We start from the raw sequence: 19,872 nt of genomic DNA on the forward strand, positions 1-19,872 counted from the left end.
TTTGGAAAGAATTTATTTGCATATTATGGTGGAAAATAAGTATTTGGTCACCTACAAACAAGCAAGATTTCTGGCTCTCACAGACCTGTAACTTCTTCTTTAAGAGGCTCCTCTGTCCTCCACTCATTACCTGTATTAATGGCACCTGTTTGAACTTGTTATCAGTATAAAAGACACCTGTCCACAACCTCAAACAGTCACACTCCAAACTCCACTATGGTGAAGACCAAAGAGCTGTCGAAGGACATCAGAAACAAAATTGTAGACCTGCACCAGGCTGGGAAGACTGAATCTGCAATAGGCAAGCAGCTTGGTGTGAAGAAATCAACTGTGGGAGCAATAATTAGAAAATGGAAGACATACAAGACCACTGATAATCTCCCTCGATCTGGGGCTCCATGTAAGATCTCACCCCGTGGGGTCAAAATGATCACAAAAACAGTGAGCAAACTTCCCAGAACCACACAGGGGGACCTAGTGAATGACCTGCAGAGAGCTGGGACCAACGTAACAAAGGCTACCATCAGTAACACACTACGCCGCCAGGGACTCAGATCCTGCAGTGCCAGACGTGTCACCCTGCTTAAGCCAGTACATGTCCGGGCCCATCTGAAGTATGCTAGAGAGCATTTGGATGATCCAGAAGCAGATTGGGAGAATGTCATATGGTCAGATGAAACCAAAGTAGAACTGTTTGGTAGAAACACAACTCGTCGTGTTTGGAGGAGAGAGAATGCTGAGTTGCAACCAAAGAACACCATACCTACTGTGAAGCATGGGAGTGGCAACATCATGCTTTGGGGCTGTTTCTCTGCAAAGGGAACAGGACAAATGATCCATGTACATGAAAGAATTAATGGGGCTATGTATAGTGAGATTTTGAGTGCAAACCTCCTTCCATAAGCAAGGGCATTGAAGATTAAATGTGGCTGGGTCTTTCAGCATGACAATGATTCCAAACACACTGCCCGGGCAACAAAGGAGTGTCTTCGTAAGAAGCATTTCAAGGTCCTGGAGTAGCCTAGCCAGTCTCCAGATCTCAACCCCATAGAAAACCTTTGGAGGGAGTTGAAAGTCCATGTTGCCCAGCAACAGCCCCAAAACATCACTGCTCTAGAGGAGATCTGCATGCAGGAATAGGCCAACATACCAGCAACAGTGTGTGACAACCTTGTGAAGACTTACAGAAAACTTTTGACCTCTGTCATTGCCAACAAAGGATATATAACAAAGTATTGAGATGAACTTTTGATATTGACCAAATACTTATTTTCCACCATAATTTGCAAATAAATTCTTTCCAAATCAGACAATGTGATTATCTGGATTTGTTTCCACATTTTGTCTCTCATAGTTGAGGTATATCTATGATAAAAATTACAGGCCTCTCTCATCTTCTTAAGTGGGAGAACTTGCACAATTGGTGGCTGACTAAATACTTATTTGCCCCACTGTATTTGCCTGGGTACTAGTGCTGAGCCTTTTACACTATATGTATTTGAAGGGCCAAAGAGTCCATATGGACATGGACTGATTGTGGACACTATAAGGCTATGCTGTAGCCCTAGACAAGGCATCAATTGCCAGAAAAACACTTGAAAAATGGAAAACGTGATATTGTGTATGTTTTGTATAATGTGTTAAGTTTCCAATAAAAATTTAATTTAAAAAAAAAAAAAAAAAAAAGTTAAAAGTATAATGATCAAGAAACTTAGCTACCCTCTTAGAGGGTCTCCAATTAGAGGAGCGAGGATGTTGTAGATCTTCTGGATCCAAATATTCTAGCCTCTCATTATCAACAAGTTTAACTTTTGAATTTTTATCAGATTTTTTTAACTTTTAAGTTTTTTAGCTTTAGGAGTATAATCCGAAGAATAACTATCAGAAATTTCTGGTGTATAAATAGACTGCCAAGAATTATTGTCAGTATCCATATTGGAGTGCGAAGACTCAGATGTAGAGGCTAAGGGGCCGATTTATTATTGTTTGTCCGATATGATACCCTGTAGCATACGCTGTAGGCATTTAACATTGCACAAGCAGTTCACCAGAACTGCTTATGCAATGCCGCCCCCTGAAGATTTGCGGCCAATCGGACACTAGCAGGGGGTGTCAATCAGCCTGATAGTATATGATCGGGCAGATTGAAGACCGCAGCCTTAGAGGCAGCGGACCAGTTATGGAGCAGTGGTCTTAAGACCGCTGCTTCATAACTGCTGTTTCTGGCAAGCCTGAAGGCTCACGCAGAAACAGGGGCATCAAGTTCCATTTGAAGCTTGATAATTTGGCCCCTTAGTCTACCTTTCTCTTGGCAGCACGTTTTTTAGGAGCAAAAATCTCAGACTCTGAATCGGAAGAAAGATTAATCAAATTATGAGACTTAATTATTCTTTTGTCTGAATTTAGCAGACTAGAAGCTCCATTTCCAAAATTTTTATTTTTAATTTTTTTTTAGATAAATGTTTTGTCTTTTGAGTAACTTTCCTGGGTGAACCAGGCTTTTTATTGACAGATTTAATAGCTGTCTGAAACTGTCTAAATTATTTTATAGAATGATCTATCATGTTTTTAACTGATTCCTCGGATAAAGAAAGTGTCTCTTCTTGAGACATTTGTAAATAAGTTATTAATAAAATAAATACAAGAAGAAAATATATAGGCGCTCTACGTAAGTCACACAGATGATCCCAAATAATATATAGTTTGATATACACAGTAAGTAAGAATAATTGTTACTTCTATAAAGCTCAAAGGTAAAATAAGCAACTTATTGACACTTAGATAAAATTAGGCTCATACATAAACCAATAAGTATGCACATATGAAAAATTCTATACTTTATGCAATATTCCTTAATTGATATGAAGATATACAACCTGAAATAAAAATGGTGAGTCTGTCCAAATTGGTATTGTTATGTTTTATCACAGCTCACTTGAGTTAATTTCCTCTCCTTATTAGTGGGTCTCAAGGAGATACTAGACGCTGCAGGCAACTTTCCTATTTTATGCAAACTTGTGCCGGGTGCTGCTTTTTTATCTGTTGCCTCTTGTGCTCCAGATGAAGAGTATTGTAATCTAAGAAAGAAAGAAAAAGCGCATCCTCCGATTCAAGTGAAAAAAATTTAATAACACATATAAGCGCTTAAGCAATATGCACTTACAAGATTATAGTTAAAATACGCCTGTAAAGTAGCCCCTCTGATTGTGGCAGATGGACTGTCATATGTTTCCTCCAATGCACCGCTGTCACCTTGAATCCTGCGATCTCCGTATGCAGTCTGTTTTTTTAGCTCCAAGAAATCTTTAGAGCGAGTAAAGGGCAGAGCGTTTTTTTTGGAAACAGAGGTAATGTTCAATGTCCAATGTAATTCTCGGTTCTCGGTCCTCAACGCGTTTCCCCCGACGCCGGTCGGGCTTTCTCAAGAGGTAAAATTTGTTTCCAAAAAAAACGCTCTGCCCTTTACTCGCTCTAAAGATTTCTTGGAGCTAAAAAAACAGACTGCATACGGAGATCGCAGGATTCAAGGTGACAGCGGTGCATTGGAGGAAACATATGACAGTCCATCTGCCACAATCAGAGGGGCTACTTTACAGGCGTATTTTAACTATAATCTTGTAAGTGCATATTGTTTAAGCGCTTATATGCGTTATTAAAAAATTTTCACTTGAATCGGAGGATGCGCTTTTTCTTTCTTTCTTAGATTAATAAAATAAATAATTAATGAGGAATATAATATAAAACTAAAATTAATATAAAACTAAGTAGACAAAATTTATAAAAAAATAAAACTGTGAGGAATTAAAATTAATCAATAACTAAAGTTAAATAAGTCAGCCAACTGTCTATTAAAACCCAGAGAATAAATAAGACAGAAAGAAAATGTAGCTATTTAGTCAAATTATATGAGATCTAATAAGAAAAAAATGTTGCGATCTGTAGATGCGTCCTGTGAGGTAAAGCAAATGGGCGAGAGTGACACAGCGTCAGTCAGAGTGAGGAAGACTACCGCATCACAAAATGGGGGCGTGGTCGCGAGACCGGAACAAAGAAGATGCCGGATAGGCCAGAGAGAGCAGCTAAGTGATGAAGGGGAAAATAAACAAGGCGGTAAGCAAAGAGGATAGAAGAAAAAAACGGAGGTTATATCAAACCAGACAGACAAAGGGAAAAACAAGATTGATAAATAAGGGTTGAAAAAACAAAAATAAATTTTTTATTGAAAATTAAAATAAAAAAATAAATAATATTTAATGAAAAACAAAACAAAAGGCAAAACACAAAAGGACAATTAACAAATAATAATGAAAGCATAAAATGCAATATAATAATTACAATTAAATAACAAACGATGAGCTCACAATAAAATACTTATCTTATGAGCAGCAAAGAGAAAAAAGGCAGTTGGGATATATAAAAGAGAGAAAAGTCCAATGGGAATGTGCCTGAGATATTACTTATAACTAAAATCACCCGCCTTTACACATGGGGGCCTATGTATAAAAGGTCTTGTGGACCTGATCTGACAGTGCGGATCAGGTCCGCAAGACCTCGCTGAATGCGAAGAGCAATACGCTCTCCGTATTCAGCATTGCAACAGCAGCTCACAAGAACTGCTGGTGCAACGCCGCCCCCTGCAGACTCGCAGTCGATCGGCCGCCAGCAGGGAGGTGTCAATCAACCAGATCGTACTCGATCGGGTTGAATTTTGGTGATTCCTGTCCACCTGCTCAGAGCAGGCGGACAGGGTTATGGAGCAGCGGTCTCTCATAACTGCTGTTTCTGGCGAGTCTGAAGACTCGCCAGAAACACGGGCCCACAAGCTCCATACGGAGCTTGATAAATGGGCCTCAAAGAGTCCAAGCACCTATCATCACAGAAGTTCAGGTTATTAGCAGCCAGACAGCATTAAGCATAAGTAGTCAAATAACTCTCTCTGGGGACTGGGGTCTTAACCCCTCCTACCTCTACAGCAGTCCTGTTGCTATGCTAGCTTTAAGATGTACTCTGGAAAACGGAATTTCAGAACCCTCCTGCCCCTTATTATACACAGGCAGCTAGTACACCTAAAAAGAAATGGCGAGAAATGGTGATGTTTGGACTCACCCACTGTGATGACTGTTAGTTTTTTCCGGGGACCTCAGCACTCCAAGGGTTGAGGAGGGAGACCACTTGGCACTATTGCAACTACCGATGCAGTTGTCTTCCCCTTTGTTTGCTCTTCACTCCGGGGGTATCAACTGTGTAAATTTTGGCGTGGTGACGTCTCAGGCCTGTGAATAATGTAGTTTCCAATAGGCTCAAGGCATGGATACCAGGTAGATACCGGAGCCCCAATGCTCCGTGATGAATGAGAAAAAAATATGTATCAAAAGTCCAAGCAATCCAGCCACTTTCAAAAGTTAAAAAAGAAGGCTTTATTTCAAATATTAAAAGAAGACAATAGCACTGTCAACAGCAGACTCCATAAAGGGTTGAAGCCATAAGAAAATAAGTCTGAACGGTTTTGGTCCTGTAGACCGTAATCATAGACCAGTTGGTATACTATGTGGACAGTTTATAACAGAATGAACGTTTCTGATTGGTCAGCTTTAGATCACACCATCCAGGGTTGTATTTCATTGGTCACTATATTCATTTCTGTTCTTTCTATGTTAAATATTTAAAATATTTATTGTTACTTTGAATGGCAGTAAAGGAAAAGGTTTATGCAAAATATGAGTCTATGTCCTTGTAATAAAATCTACTAAACTGCTTATATCTATGCATTCTGTATAATTCTTTGAAAAAAAATGTTTTCTTTCATATAAAAATTAAAACTCTTTTTTGTACACTTGTGACATCTATGTGCTAGATATGTTAAACTGCTCAAATCACAGAGTATATTGTTTGCGTTGCCTGAATACTAAAATTGTTTCACATCTATTTCTTTAGGTAATAGATGCAGAATACCAGTACAAGAAGTAAGTTCGAGCTCTGATCCAAGCCTTGACAAGCAATATTCAGCATTAGACATTGCCTAGAAATCCAAGATGTTTCACGGACATCATCTATATACCTGCTGGCATCCAGCAACAAACATTTGTATAAAACAAAAACCTCAAAGAACTGGTGTGATACATTTGCACTGACACAACATGAAACACATTTCCATATGTAAGTAATTATGTCTTACAAAAGGATTCCATTGCATGCCCTTTACTGAACCAACAAATAGAAGCAGCATAAGTTAAAGTAAGAAAATGCTAACTGTATTCCACATGTGCAAAGATTCATCATTCAACTATAGAGTTATCTATGAAATAAATATATGCAAAAAGGGAGCTCTACGCATTGATAACTGAAGTAGAAGAAGGTGGTTTATTCCTCATCCAGTATACATCATTGAAGTTTGATGGTAGTGGCCAACAGATCTGACGCGTTTTGCACATGCTCACATGTGCTACATCAGAGATCTGCGACATACACTGGAAAAGTCACGTGGCTCACTTGCTCAATATCAGGGAGCAGTGCAATGAAGAGCGCCACAGTCCACCTGTAAATATAAGATTAAATTAAATACAATGTTTTGTAAACAAGGAATTCCATTATAGTGGTGAGCAAATTTAAAATGATATTGAAAATAATTAAACAGGTTATATGATACTTGCACTTTTGTTTAGATACCTCTTGTAATAACATCCACGTTTTAATCAAAGGTTCAATACATTTTAAACATTCAAAAACTATCATTAAAACATTTTTACATCTTACAAGCTGTTGAATCTTCACTACTAAAGTTGCTCTATATGGGCAAAATTATCTAAAATTATTTTTTATGTCCCCCCCTTCCCCATTGTTGATATGATTTATATATAATTATGATTTACTTGAAACTCTATCCCACACCTAATATGTTTATAAATTTCGATTTTTGTCTTGTTATCTTTTCAATCACTAACATTCAACTTTACTTCTAAAATCTCTTACATGGTTCTAACTATGAAAATATTTCTAAAACATTTATAATTCTACACAATTACCATAAAAAATGTTTGCGGAATTTCAAACATTTTTCACATATGTTTGATTGCACTGAATTTTAGTTTTTCTATCAGTCTGATGTGATTAGTGGTACTTTGGAGAGTTAGATTTGCTGGAGCAGATAGATTCTCTTTTTATTGTATTAGCACACTATTTTAACAAGCATATTTAATTTTAATTAAAATATTAATGTTTTAGCTTAGCATGAGACCTTTATGATACCCATGCAGCACACACTAAGGGGCATATGTATCAAGTTCCGAATGGAGTTTGATGCCCTGTGTTTCTGACGAGCCTGCAGGCTTGCCAGAAACAGCAGTTATGAAGCAGCGGTCACAAAGACCGCTGCTCCATAACCTGTCCGCCTGCTCTGAGCAGGCGGATAGACATTGCCACAATACAACCCGATCGAGTACGGTCGGGTTGATTGACACCCCCCTGCTGGCGGCTGATTGGCCGGGAGTCTGCAGGGGGCGGCATTGCACCAGCAGCTCTTGTGAGCTGCTGGTGCAATGCTGAATACGGCAAGCATATTGCTTGCAGTATTCAGCGAGGTCTGGCGGACCTGATCCGCAGTGTCGGATCAGGTCCGCCAAACCTTGATAAATATGGGCCAATATGTCATTGGAGGTTTTATAAGGATAATATATTTTAAAAAAATTACCATGCAACCACTGAGACCAACCATAAACAAACACAGCTCAGAGGTTTTTCCACTGTGCCAGCCATTTGTGGCCATAACAAATGAGAACATTCCTGAAGTTAGCCTGGATCCATCCAAAATGACAGCTCAGACCTGAAATATCAGGTAGTTCTCCTTTAATCAAAGCATTTGTACAGCTGATCTCAGGCATTACTCTCAACAGTTGCACAGAAACACTGTAAACAGAATTTTATAGCGCAACCACTATGTACATTTATGAGCATTATGATCACATTTTGGGTCTGTACAGTAATACTGTATTTAAAGAAAATTCCACTGTACAGCCACTACATGCTGGTATGTCAAAATATTAAACATGAGGCATACATCTGTGTTTATGGGGCATTAAAAACTAAGGGCTAGATTACGAGTGATGTGGCTTTTTGTGCACATCGGGTACCTTGCGTATTACAAGATGAAAGTAAAAGGCATGCAAAAAGCAGAGTTAATAAAATATTGTGACCACAGTAACATATTCCACCATAGACTTCAATGGGGAAATTAACCTAGCACCCAACAAGTTGCACAAACCTGATTGCATTTTCTCAAGTGCGTTAACCCAACATGAAAATATGAATATTGTACATTCCAATGTTCTTCACCTAGCAGAATATGTTCTATATATATATATATATATATATATATATATATATATATATATATATATATATAAATAATTACAGATCTGCATCAACCCTATCTGCCAAAAGGAAAACGTATTTATGAGTCCTGTTCATAAAAATAAATAACAGGGCTTATAGTGCATGGAGGGAGTGTAAAATAATTACCACTAGAAAAGCAGTTCCCTAGAATGTCTAAGAAACATTTTATTGTTTAGGGGAGATCAGCTGAACCCCTAAATTAAGACCTTCTGGACATAACCCTCCAAGGTGGTGGAGATATGGTCTCTCTCTAAAAGATTACATAATTATGGAACGATGGAAACAGCACAGACCTGAGACGGCAGCAGCTAAGAGCAGCGCTTCGTTCTAAGATACTGGTTTGTATATATATCCAGTCTGCATGAGACAATTGGCAACCGGGGTAAGAGGAATATATTACCACTCAACAACCATACTCATGAATGGCTGGTAGGAGGATGCATCAGGCAAGGTAGGTAGTTATATCTGATTCCTTAAAACCTTGGAGGTAATATGTGAATACTAATCACGGAGGTACAGCTGTATAGTGAAGTAGTTACCGGAATGCTTATATACCACAGAACTATTGTAGAGAGTAGCCCTAGTTCAAATGTTTCCCACCTAGTTGTTGTAGTATGGGCCCCTCTTCTCAATGAGGAACTTTCTGTGAATAAGAACTCTTTTGCATTGGCAATTCAAGACTGTCCTTATAATACTTGGAACAGACTCTTTAAGAAGTTCAATGTGATATTCCTCTCAGGTTTACAAATACCTATTGTGGTGATTATTTCATAAGGCCTAGATTTAGAGTTTGGCGGTAGCCGTGAAAACCAGCGTTAGAGGCTCCTAACGCTGGTTTTAGGCTACCGCCGGTATTTGGAGTCGGTCAAAAAAGGGTCTAACGCTCACTTTTCAGCAGCGACTTTTCCATACCGCAGATCCCCTTACGTAAATTGCGTATCCTATCTTTTCAATGGGATCTTTCTAACTCCGGTATTTAGAGTCGTGTCTGAAGTGAGCGTTAGAATTCTAACGACAAAACTCCAGCCGCAGAAAAAAAACAGGAGTTAAGAGCTTTTTGGGCTAACGCCGGTTCATAAAGCTCTTAACTACTGTGCTCTAAAGTACACTAACACCCATAAACTACCTATGTACCTCTAAACCGAGGTCCCCCCACATCGCCGCCACTCTATTAAATTTTTTTAACCCCTAATCTGCCGACCGCCACCTACGTTATACTTATGTACCCCTAATCTGCTGCCCCTAACACCCCCGACCCCTGTATTATATTTATTAACCCCTAATCTGCCCCCCCACAACGTCGCCGCCAACTACCTACAATAATTAACCCCTAATCTGCCGACCGCAAAGCGCCGCTACTTAAGTTATCCTTATGTACCCCTAATCTGCTGCCCCTAACACCGCCGACCCCTATATTATATTTATTAACCCCTAATCTGCCCCCTCAACGTCGCCTCCACCTGCCTACACTTATTAACCCCTAATCTGCCGAGCGGACCGCACCGCTACTATAATAAAGTTATTAACCCCTAATCCGCCTCACTAACCCTATAATAAATAGTATTAACCCCTAATCTGCCCTCCCTAACATCGCCGACACCTAACTTCAATTATTAACCCCTAATCTGCCGACTGGAGCTCACCGCTATTCTAATAAATGTATTAACCCCTAAAGCTAAGTCTAACCCTAACACTAATACCCCCCTAAGTTAAATATAATTTTAATCTAACGAAATTAATTAACTCTTATTAAATAAATTATTCCTATTTAAAGCTAAATACTTACCTGTAAAATAAATCCTAATATAGCTACAATATAAATTATAATTACATTGTAGCTATTTTAGGATTAATATTTATTTTACAGGCAACTTTGTAATTATTTTAACCAGGTACAATAGCTATTAAATAGTTAAGAACTATTTAATAGTTACCTAGTTAAAATAATAACAAAATTACCTGTAAAATAAATCCTAACCTAAGTTACAATTAAACCTAACACTACACTATCATTAAATTAATTAAAAAAAATATCCACAATTACCTACAATTAAACCTAACACTACACTATCAATACATTAATTAAAGGGACAGTCTACACCAGAATTTTTATTGTTTTAAAAGATAGATAATCCCTTTATTACCCATTCCCCAGTTTTGCATAACTAACACAGTTATAATAATATACTTTTAACCTCTGTGATTATCTTGTATCTAAGCCTCTGCAAACTGCCCCTTTTTTCAGTTCTTTTGACAGACTTGCAGTCTAGCCAATCAGTGCCTGCTCCCAGATTACTTCACGTGCACGAGCACAGTGTTATCTATATTAAATATGTAAACTAACACCCTCTAGTGGTGAAAAACTGTTAAAATGCAATCTGAAAGAGGTGGGCTTCAAGGTCTAAGAAATTAGCATATGAACCTCCTAGGTTAAGCTTTCAACTAAGAATACCAAGAGAACAAAGCAAAATTGGTGATAAAAGTAAATTGGAAAATTGTTTAAAATGATATGCTCTATCTGTATCATCAAAGTTTATTTTGGCCTAGACTGTCCCTTTAAATACAATATCTACAAATAACTACAATGAAATAAACTAACTAAAGTACAAAAAATAAAAAAGAACTAAGTTACAAAAAATAAAAAAATATTTACAAACATTAGAAAAATCTTACAACAATTTTAAACTAATTACACCTACTCTAAGCCCCCTAATAAAATAACAAAGCCCCCCAAAATAAAAAAATGCCCTACCCTATTCTAAATTACTAAAGTTCAAAGCTCTTTTACCTTACCAGCCCTGAACAGGGCCCTTTGCGGGGCATGCCCCAAGAAGTTCAGCTCTTTTGCCTGTAAAAAAAAACATACAATACCCCCCCCCCAACATTACAACCCACCACCCACATACCCCTAATCTAACCCAAACCCCCCTTAAATAAACCTAACACTAAGCCCCTGAAGATCTTCCTACCTTATCTTCACCATACCAGGTTCACCGATCGGTCCAGAAGAGCTCCTTCGATGTCCTGATCCAAGCCCAAGCGGGGGGCTGAAGATGTCCATGATCCGGTAGAAGTCTTCATCCAAGCGGGGCAGAAGAGGTCTTCCATCCGATTGAATTCTTCATCCAAGCGGCATCTTCTATCGTCATCCATCCGGAGCGGAGCGGCAGCATCCTGAAGACCTCCGACGCGGAACATCCATCCTGGCCGACGACTGAACGACGAATGACGGTTCCTTTAAATGACGTCATCCAAGATGGCGTCCCTCGAATTCCGATTGGCTGATAGGATTCTATCAGCCAATCGGAATTAAGGTAGGAATATTCTGATTGGCTGATGGAATCAGCCAATCAGAATCAAGTTCAATCCGATTGGCTGATCCAATCAGCCAATCAGATTGAGCTCGCATTCTATTGGCTGTTCCGATCAGCCAATAGAATGCGAGCTCAATCTGATTGGCTGATTGGATCAGCCAATCGGATTGAACTTGATTCTGATCAGAATATTCCTACCTTAATTCCGATTGGCTGATAGAATCCTATCAGCCAATCGGAATTCGAGGGACGCCATCTTGGATGACGTCATTTAAAGGAACCGTCATTCGTCGTTCAGTCATCGGCCAGGATGGATGTTCCGCGTCGGAGGTCTTCAGGATGCTGCCGCTCCGCTCCGGATGGATGACGATAGAAGATGCCGCTTGGATGAACACTTCAATCGGATGGAAGACCTCTTCTGCCCCGCTTGGATGAAGACTTCTACCGGATCATGGACATCTTCAGCCCTCCGCTTGGGCTTGGATCAGGACATCGGAGGAGCTCTTCCGGACCGATCGGTGAACCTGGTATGGTGAAGATAAGGTAGGAAGATCTTCAGGGGCTTAGTGTTAGGTTTATTTAAGGGGGGTTTGGGTTAGATTAGGGGTATGTGGGTGGTGGGTTGTAATGTTGGGGGGGGGTATTGTATGTTTTTTTTTACAGGCAAAAGAGCTGAACTTCTTGGGGCATGCCCCGCAAAGGGCCCTGTTCAGGGCTTGTAAGGTAAAAGAGCTTTGAACTTTAGTAATTTAGAATAGGGTAGGGCATTTTTTTATTTTGGGGGTCTTTGTTATTTTATTAGGGGGCTTAGAGTAGGTGTAATTAGTTTAAAATAGTTGTAATATTTTTCTTATGTTTGTAAATATTTTTTTATTTTTTGTAACTTAGTTCTTTTTTATTTTTTGTACTTTAGTTAGTTTATTTTATTGTAGTTATTTGTAGATATTGTATTTAATTAATTTATTGATAGTGTAGTGTTAGGTTTAATTGTAGGTAATTGTAGGTATTTTATTTAATTAATTTAATGATAGTGTAGTGTTAGATTTAATTGTAACTTAGGTTAGGATTTATTTTACAGGTAATTTTGTAATTATTTTAACTATTTTAGCTATTAAATAGTTCTTAATTATTTAATAGCTATTGTACCTGGTTAAAATAAATACAAAGTTACCTGTAAAATAAATATTAATCCTAAAATAGCTACAATATAATTATAATTTATATTGTAGCTATATTAGGGTTTATTTTACAGGTAAGTATTTAGCTTTAAATAGGAATAATTTATTTAATAAGAGTTAATTAATTTCGCTAGATTTAAATTATATTTAAGTTAGGGGGGTGTTAGGGTTAGGGTTAGACTTAGCTTTAGGGGTTAATACATTTATTAGAATAGCGGTGAGCTCCAGTCGGCAGATTAGGGGTTAATGTTTGAAGTTAGGTGTCGGCGATGTTAGGGAGGGCAGATTAGGGGTTAATACTATTTATTATAGGGTTAGTGAGGAGGATTAGGGGTTAATAACTTTATTAGAATAGCGGTGCGGTCCGCTCGGCAGATTAGGGGTTAATAAGTGTAGGCAGGTGGAGGCGACGTTGTGGGGGGCAGATTAGGGGTTAATAAATATAATATAGGGGTCGGCGATGTTAGGGCAGCAGATTAGGGGTACATAGGGATAATGTAAGTAGCGGCGGTTTACGGAGCGGCAGATTAGGGGTTAAAAATAATATGCAGGGGTCAGCGATAGCGGGGCGGCAGATTAGGGGTTAATAAGTGTAAGGTTAGGGGTGTTTAGACTCGGGGTACATGTTAGGGTGTTAGGTGCAGACGTAGGAAGTGTTTCCCCATAGCAAACAATGGGGCTGCGTTAGGAGCTGAACGCGGCTTTTTTGCAGGTGTTAGGTTTTATTTTCAGCTCAAACAGCCCCATTGTTTCCTATGGGGCAATCGTGCACGAGCACGTTTTTGAGGCTGGCCGCGTCCGTAAGCAACTCTGGTATCGAGAGTTGCAGTGGCGTTAAATTATGCTCTACGCTCCTTTTTTGGAGCCTAACGCAGCCTTTCTGTGGACTCTCAATACCAGAGTTATTTTAAAGGTGCGGCCAGAAAAAAGCCAGCGTTAGCTACGCGGGTCGTTACTGACAAAACTCTAAATCTAGCCGTAAGTGAGCCCACTTATATAATAGATTATCACAGTGGTCAATAGATATGCATAGTGTTTAAATAATTAATATTTGTTTTTCTTTTTTGCAGTATTTGTACAATATGAGGTGATAATTTCCTTTAAATGTTTTGCACTTGTCCGTTCCTAGAACAGATATATTTAGTACATTTTTAGGTGATATACTTTGGTGCTGGATAAGGGAGGTCTTTTTGTTTCTTAGACATTCTATCGAACTGCTTTTGTAGTGATATATATATATATGTTTTTGTTTGGTAAAATATATATCTATATATGATTTTACATAGGTATAGCTATATACAGATATATAGGAATTTGCATATAAAGTATTTAAAGAAAAGTGGATGGGCCAAAATAAGGTACATCAAAAAGACCAGGGGTAAAGCACACTCACTGTCTGCTTTACCCCTGTTCTTTTGGAGTGAGTGTGCTTTTACCCCTGGTCTTTTCGAGTGAGAGTACTTTACCCCTGGTCTTTTGGATGTACCTTATTTTGGCCCATCCACTTTTCTTTAAATACTCTATATGCAAACTCTTTTTCCAGGCTGCACCTTACTTACTTGATATTACATTATATATTGAACTACAGTATAGTTGAGCTAACTTTCCTTCAAACCTTCCCTTTTTTTCAGATATATAGGAATATCTATATATAAATGCATAGAACATATATTTACATTAAATACATAGTTAAAACCTTTATTAAATAAATATAGATATTGCATACCCATACAATTTCACATGTTTTCTGCTACTTGACTGCAAAGGGCTCCAATCACTTATATATACATATGTATCTGTGTTTATATGTATATATATGTCTGTAAATACATAGAAATACATATGTACATACATTAATATATACACATACATTTACATATTTAGAGATGTATATGTATGTGCCTCTGTTAAAGCCCTTTGCATGCCTTTTTTCTAGCACCTGATACCTCTTATCTGAGCCCTTATAACTTTTTATTGCAATACTTTTTATTTGATAGTTTTATTATGATTGCAACTGTTCTTTTAAATGTATTTTTTTTTAATTCTTTTTATTGAGAGAGAAAAAAATATGCATATACAAGACAATAACGAATAAATACATCAAATAAGGCAAAGCCATATAAAGAATGAAACAATACATTCTATTCAATTGTCGACAATGAACTTAAAATTTAGCAGACAGGCTCCCCTTGACATATTTTCTTCCTCATTTTCTTTTTTTTTTTCTTTTTAAATTAACTCTAACAAAAAAACAAACAACCCCCCCCCCCCCCCACTAACTGCAATTAGACAGCATTCTAACTTGGCATTAGACAATTGTTTTCCATTTTAATTTCTCGACTTGCACTTGTGCTTATAAGAGCGCACCTTTCTCGATGAGACCCAGGAGACGAGAAGAGAAGAAAAGAGAAAAAGGGGAGGGGGAGTTAGGATGGTATAGAGGTTAAGAGTGGGGTATAAGATCTACAAAGGGCCTAAGGGTATTTGTTGCTGGGAAAATATGTGACCATTGTCCTCTTAGGGAGTTTTCCAGAAATATGGTGGTGTCTCTGAATGGTAGAAGTATCTATCTTTGTATTTCCAATTTAAATGTTAGTATAAGTCTGCACCATTTTTGCAGAAAAATATTTAATCTGTTTTGTACATCCACTCTCACGTCTATGTGTTCCGCCAACATTTGTAATTTTACCATGTTTGTGAAACAAGCGACCGTGGGTATTACATTTTTAATCCATAGTTTAAGTATACATTTCCTTGCTATTAATATCACCAAGGTCAACACAGAGTTATATTGTCTAAATTGTGGATCCCATTTCATAAATAGGATAGTGTCTGGGTGGGTGTCATATGATTGGTATATCCAGCTTTTTTTTATCCAATATTGAATCTTACCCCAAAATTGGCGTATCAATGGGCATAACCACATATAGTGCAGTAGATTTGGAGATTCTAGCAAACATTTTGCACACTTATTGATACAATAAGGGACCCACTTAGCCATATTTCTTGGCGTCAGATACACCCTATGAACTATACGCATCTGAGATTTCCTGAGCATTGCGGACAGAGTAGCCTTTCTAACTTTTTCCATGCTATCCCACATTTCATCCCAAGAGATTTCTCCTAGCCACTTCCTCTCCCATCCTGATAATAGGTTCGGTTGCACTAGTTGCAGTCGTCTGTGTAGAAGTACCTGATAGATCCCTGACAATGAGAATCTACCCATTTTATATAAGGGATAAAAGCGTGATTGGTCTAGATAGATACTAAAAGAGAACTCGAGCCAACTCTAAAGTGAACTGTGATCTCTCTAACACAGTCCAATATTAAGTATATAAAGATAGGGAGGAACTAGAGTGGCGCACAGGGCTGAGTTCACACACAGAATATAGTTTCAATAAAAACACTAATAGTCTTGAATAAGAGAAAAAAATAAAATGAATAAATAGACACTAAAAAGAATTAATAATATAAAAACTAAGGTTAATAAGGGGATAAATTTAATATACAGATCAAAAAAATAAATTCATACAATATGATAAAAATCCCTAAAACATAGCTTAATAAATAATTACTAAATGATGTGGCCACATCCAATATATTAAATCTGTAGCTAGTAATAGCACCTCAATAGGAAATACAGATAGATATAAATCTGGATCTCACAAATTCTAAAATGATGATAAAAAGATACACATAGAAATAAGCTACATAGATATAAAAATTGATAATACTAACTATCTATTTCATAAAGTAACAAAACTAATGATAAAGGTTAAAAAGTAGGTAGACAACGTTACTAGAATATGGACATGAAAAATGGCAATCCACTATGTTCAAATTCCAACAGAGTTCACGTATCTATTCATAGACAGAAGAACAGTTTGCTTTGTGATTAAAGCTGATAGCCCATTGTATGTAGTATAAAAATATTTGAATGAAAATATGGACTGTAGAGTCTCTCTGGGTGGTATAAGTAATGTTGAAATAAGTGATATAACAAGTTGCTGACCGGTCAGATCAAAGTGTTTAAAAAATGATGAAGTATGGTGTTAAATATGTGTTCTCAACGTACCTGACAGGCTTTAAGGCTGCGAGTGGCTCCGATGCTGTTTCCACGCTCACGACAGAGTGAGCGGCTGTGAGCACTACACGCAGAGCTTTCTCCTTACTCCCAAGCGTGACTCCAGCGTCTTCACTGTCTGCGTGTACGTACTTCGTCACCTGACAGATATCCTCCAATCGGGACTCAGGAAAAACGTTCCAAATTCAAATGCCACTTTGTAGTGTATATTACAAAGAAAATCAAATGTAATCTCCTGCTTGGCAATAGACAAGAAGTCCAGAAGTTTGTAAGTCTCTTCTACGCGTTTTGGCACGTTGTGCCTTTATCAAGATGACTTACAGGATGCCTCAAACATGTTTTTATAGGTTTTTAGAGGATGCCATTTTTATTTTTTATTTTAACTATTTGTTGCCTGCATCAATAAACTTTATTACATGAACAGTGCTCGTTTTTGTCTTAACATCTCACAACAATTCATTGTCATTCTTTTCTAATTCACTATATAGTTAGCCTAAAACCATCCGAGTTGATCTACTAACAATGGGGTTATATGGCTAAAATATGCATGATGATAAATTATAAACACTTGAATTAAAATAGAATTATTAAATGGTAAATGGGTGATATAAAAAATAAATAATTTACACGTCATAAAAATCTTATTGGCCGTTAGAACTTACTAAAAAATATCTTATAAATTAACTACAAAAAATCAAGTCCTATCTAACAGAAATCCATAGAAAAAAAAGTTGTTTTTTCAAAACGTTAGTAGACAATTCATTATAAATAGTTCATTATGATTTAGAATGATATAACACTGGATAAATGCAACTAAAAACACATACTACAGTAAAAAGGAATAAATAAGATAAATAGAATTAGTAAAAAGGGTTTAAATCAAGTTCAGCATTCAGTCCACCCGGGGTCAGGGTGGCAAAGCTAAAAATAAGTTCAGCTTCTGCCAATAAAAGCTGTTTGGTTATATTCCCACCTCTATGTGATTTCACCTTTTTAACACCCCAATAAAATAGACCATCAGTTTTCTGACCATGAAAATCTTTGAAGTGCTTAGAAAGCAAATGATCCTCATATCCCCATTCTATGTTAAGGAGGTGCTGTCTTATTCTATCCTTTACAGGTCTGCTCGTTTGTCCGAAATACTGTTTTTTGCACGGACACTGTATCATGTATACAACATTTTTGTCAAAGCATCTAATGGTATCTCTAATTTTTATTTTGCAATCTGAGTTGCTGGCTTCTATCTGTTTGCACTTATTACTAAAACTACAGGCTTTGCACTGATGGCATGGGTAAAAACCTTCCAGTTTATTGCCTTGTATATCTAAATTGTGGTTTTTCCTTTTTCTGAACTCACTGGGAGCTAGGATAGACTTCAGTGTTTTGGCTTTTCTATAAATAATCTTTGGTTTGTTATCTGTGATTTCATTTAAAATTGGGTCTTTCTGGACTAGATGCCAGTGCTTGTGTATAATTTTCTTGATTAGTTTAAAATCTGCACTGTTTTGCGTAATGAATGTAGTTTCAAAATCTTTGGGGTTAGTTTGTTTTTTCTCTTTTTTATTTATAAGTGAAGTTCTTTCTATTTTTTCCACACTTTGTATGGCTTCTGCTATAAGTTCTTCATTATAACCTTTTTCAATAAATCTTTCTCTCAATATATTAGATTGACCCTTAAAATCCTCTATAGTAGAGCAATTTTTCCTTAGTCTTAAGAACTGACCTTTCGGAATATTAAGCTTCCATTGATCAAGATGACAACTGTTAAAATGTATATAATTGTTAGTGTCCACTAATCCCTGACAATGAGAATCTACCCATTTTATATAAAGTTTGCATAAGTCAAAATGGTGAACCTTCCCAAAAGTCTGTTTTGTCTCTGACCAGTGCCCCTACATAATGACGAGCTTGGAGGTATGCATTGAAATGAGTGTTAGGTAAATTATATTCCTTTTGTAGAGAGCAAATGTTTTAATAGAATGGGTGAGCGGTTCTACTAAAGATTTAATGTTGTTTATTCCCTTTTTCTCCCATTGTGCAAATGGCCACATATCCTGCTGGAAAATCTGGATTTTTGCCTAATGGCAGATATGTAGATGTGTGGCAAGATTTTTTTTTTAAATGTATGTGCTTGTTGCCATGCCCTTAATGGATATTTATACAGTAAGTCTAAGATTTTTCAAATGAGGTAAGTAAGCTAATGAGATATTCCCTAAAACTGCCTGTTCTAGATTGGCTCTGTGAAAATGGCGTGTGCCTACTTGCCAGTCTACGACCAAGCAAATCAGTGCTGCCCAATTATAAAATGTAACGTCTGGGAGAGCTTGGCCCCCATTTAAATAACTCAAACTCAGCCTATCTGTAGCTATACAGGGTCCCCCCCCCTCCATACAAAATCACACACTGCTGAATTTAGCAATTTGATCTCAGCTTTAGTTACTAATAGAGGTAACAAAAGGAGTGGATATAATAGACGTGGCAGCACTACCATTTAAATAAGATTAATTCTTCCCGATAGTGATAGTGGAAGGGATTTCCAACTTCTCATCTGGCTCTGGAGAATGGAGCACAGGGATGCCAAATTGTTAGTGTATAATTTATTATGCTTGGCTGACATTTGAATCCCAAGATAATTGATGGTGTGTTCAGCCACCAAGAAGGGATATGTAAAGTTTTATCTATCATCTTTCTTTAACCACAGGATTTCAGATTTTTGCATATTTACTTTGTAGCCCGAGAAGGAACTAAAATCTTGAATGACTTCCATAATGGATGTTATATGCAGTTGTGAGTCTTGTACAAATCAGATCATATCATCTGCATATAGTGCTAAGTGTTGGGGGTCGCCTGCTATGTCAATACGCGGAAATGTCTGTCTTAGTTTTATTGCTAAAGGCTCCAGAGTCAG

At 37.4% G+C, this 19,872-nt stretch overlaps 1 protein-coding gene across 1 annotated transcript in view; it reads left to right on the top strand.

Annotated features, from left to right (window-relative positions):
• Positions 1 to 6,755, top strand: part of TNFRSF4 (TNF receptor superfamily member 4) — a 68,899-nt gene extending 62,144 nt beyond the window's left edge. Inside the window, exon 6 of the mRNA XM_053689891.1 lies at positions 5,935 to 6,755. Within this exon, the coding sequence (XP_053545866.1) occupies positions 5,935 to 6,023 (89 nt within the window). The 3' untranslated portion in view covers positions 6,024 to 6,755. The remainder of the gene's footprint in view (positions 1 to 5,934) is intronic.
• The last annotated feature ends 13,117 nt before the right edge of the window (positions 6,756 to 19,872 follow it).

This window comes from Bombina bombina, chromosome 8 (assembly GCF_027579735.1).
Source record: "Bombina bombina isolate aBomBom1 chromosome 8, aBomBom1.pri, whole genome shotgun sequence".
In the NCBI taxonomy this organism is placed as follows: Eukaryota; Metazoa; Chordata; class Amphibia; order Anura; family Bombinatoridae; genus Bombina; species Bombina bombina.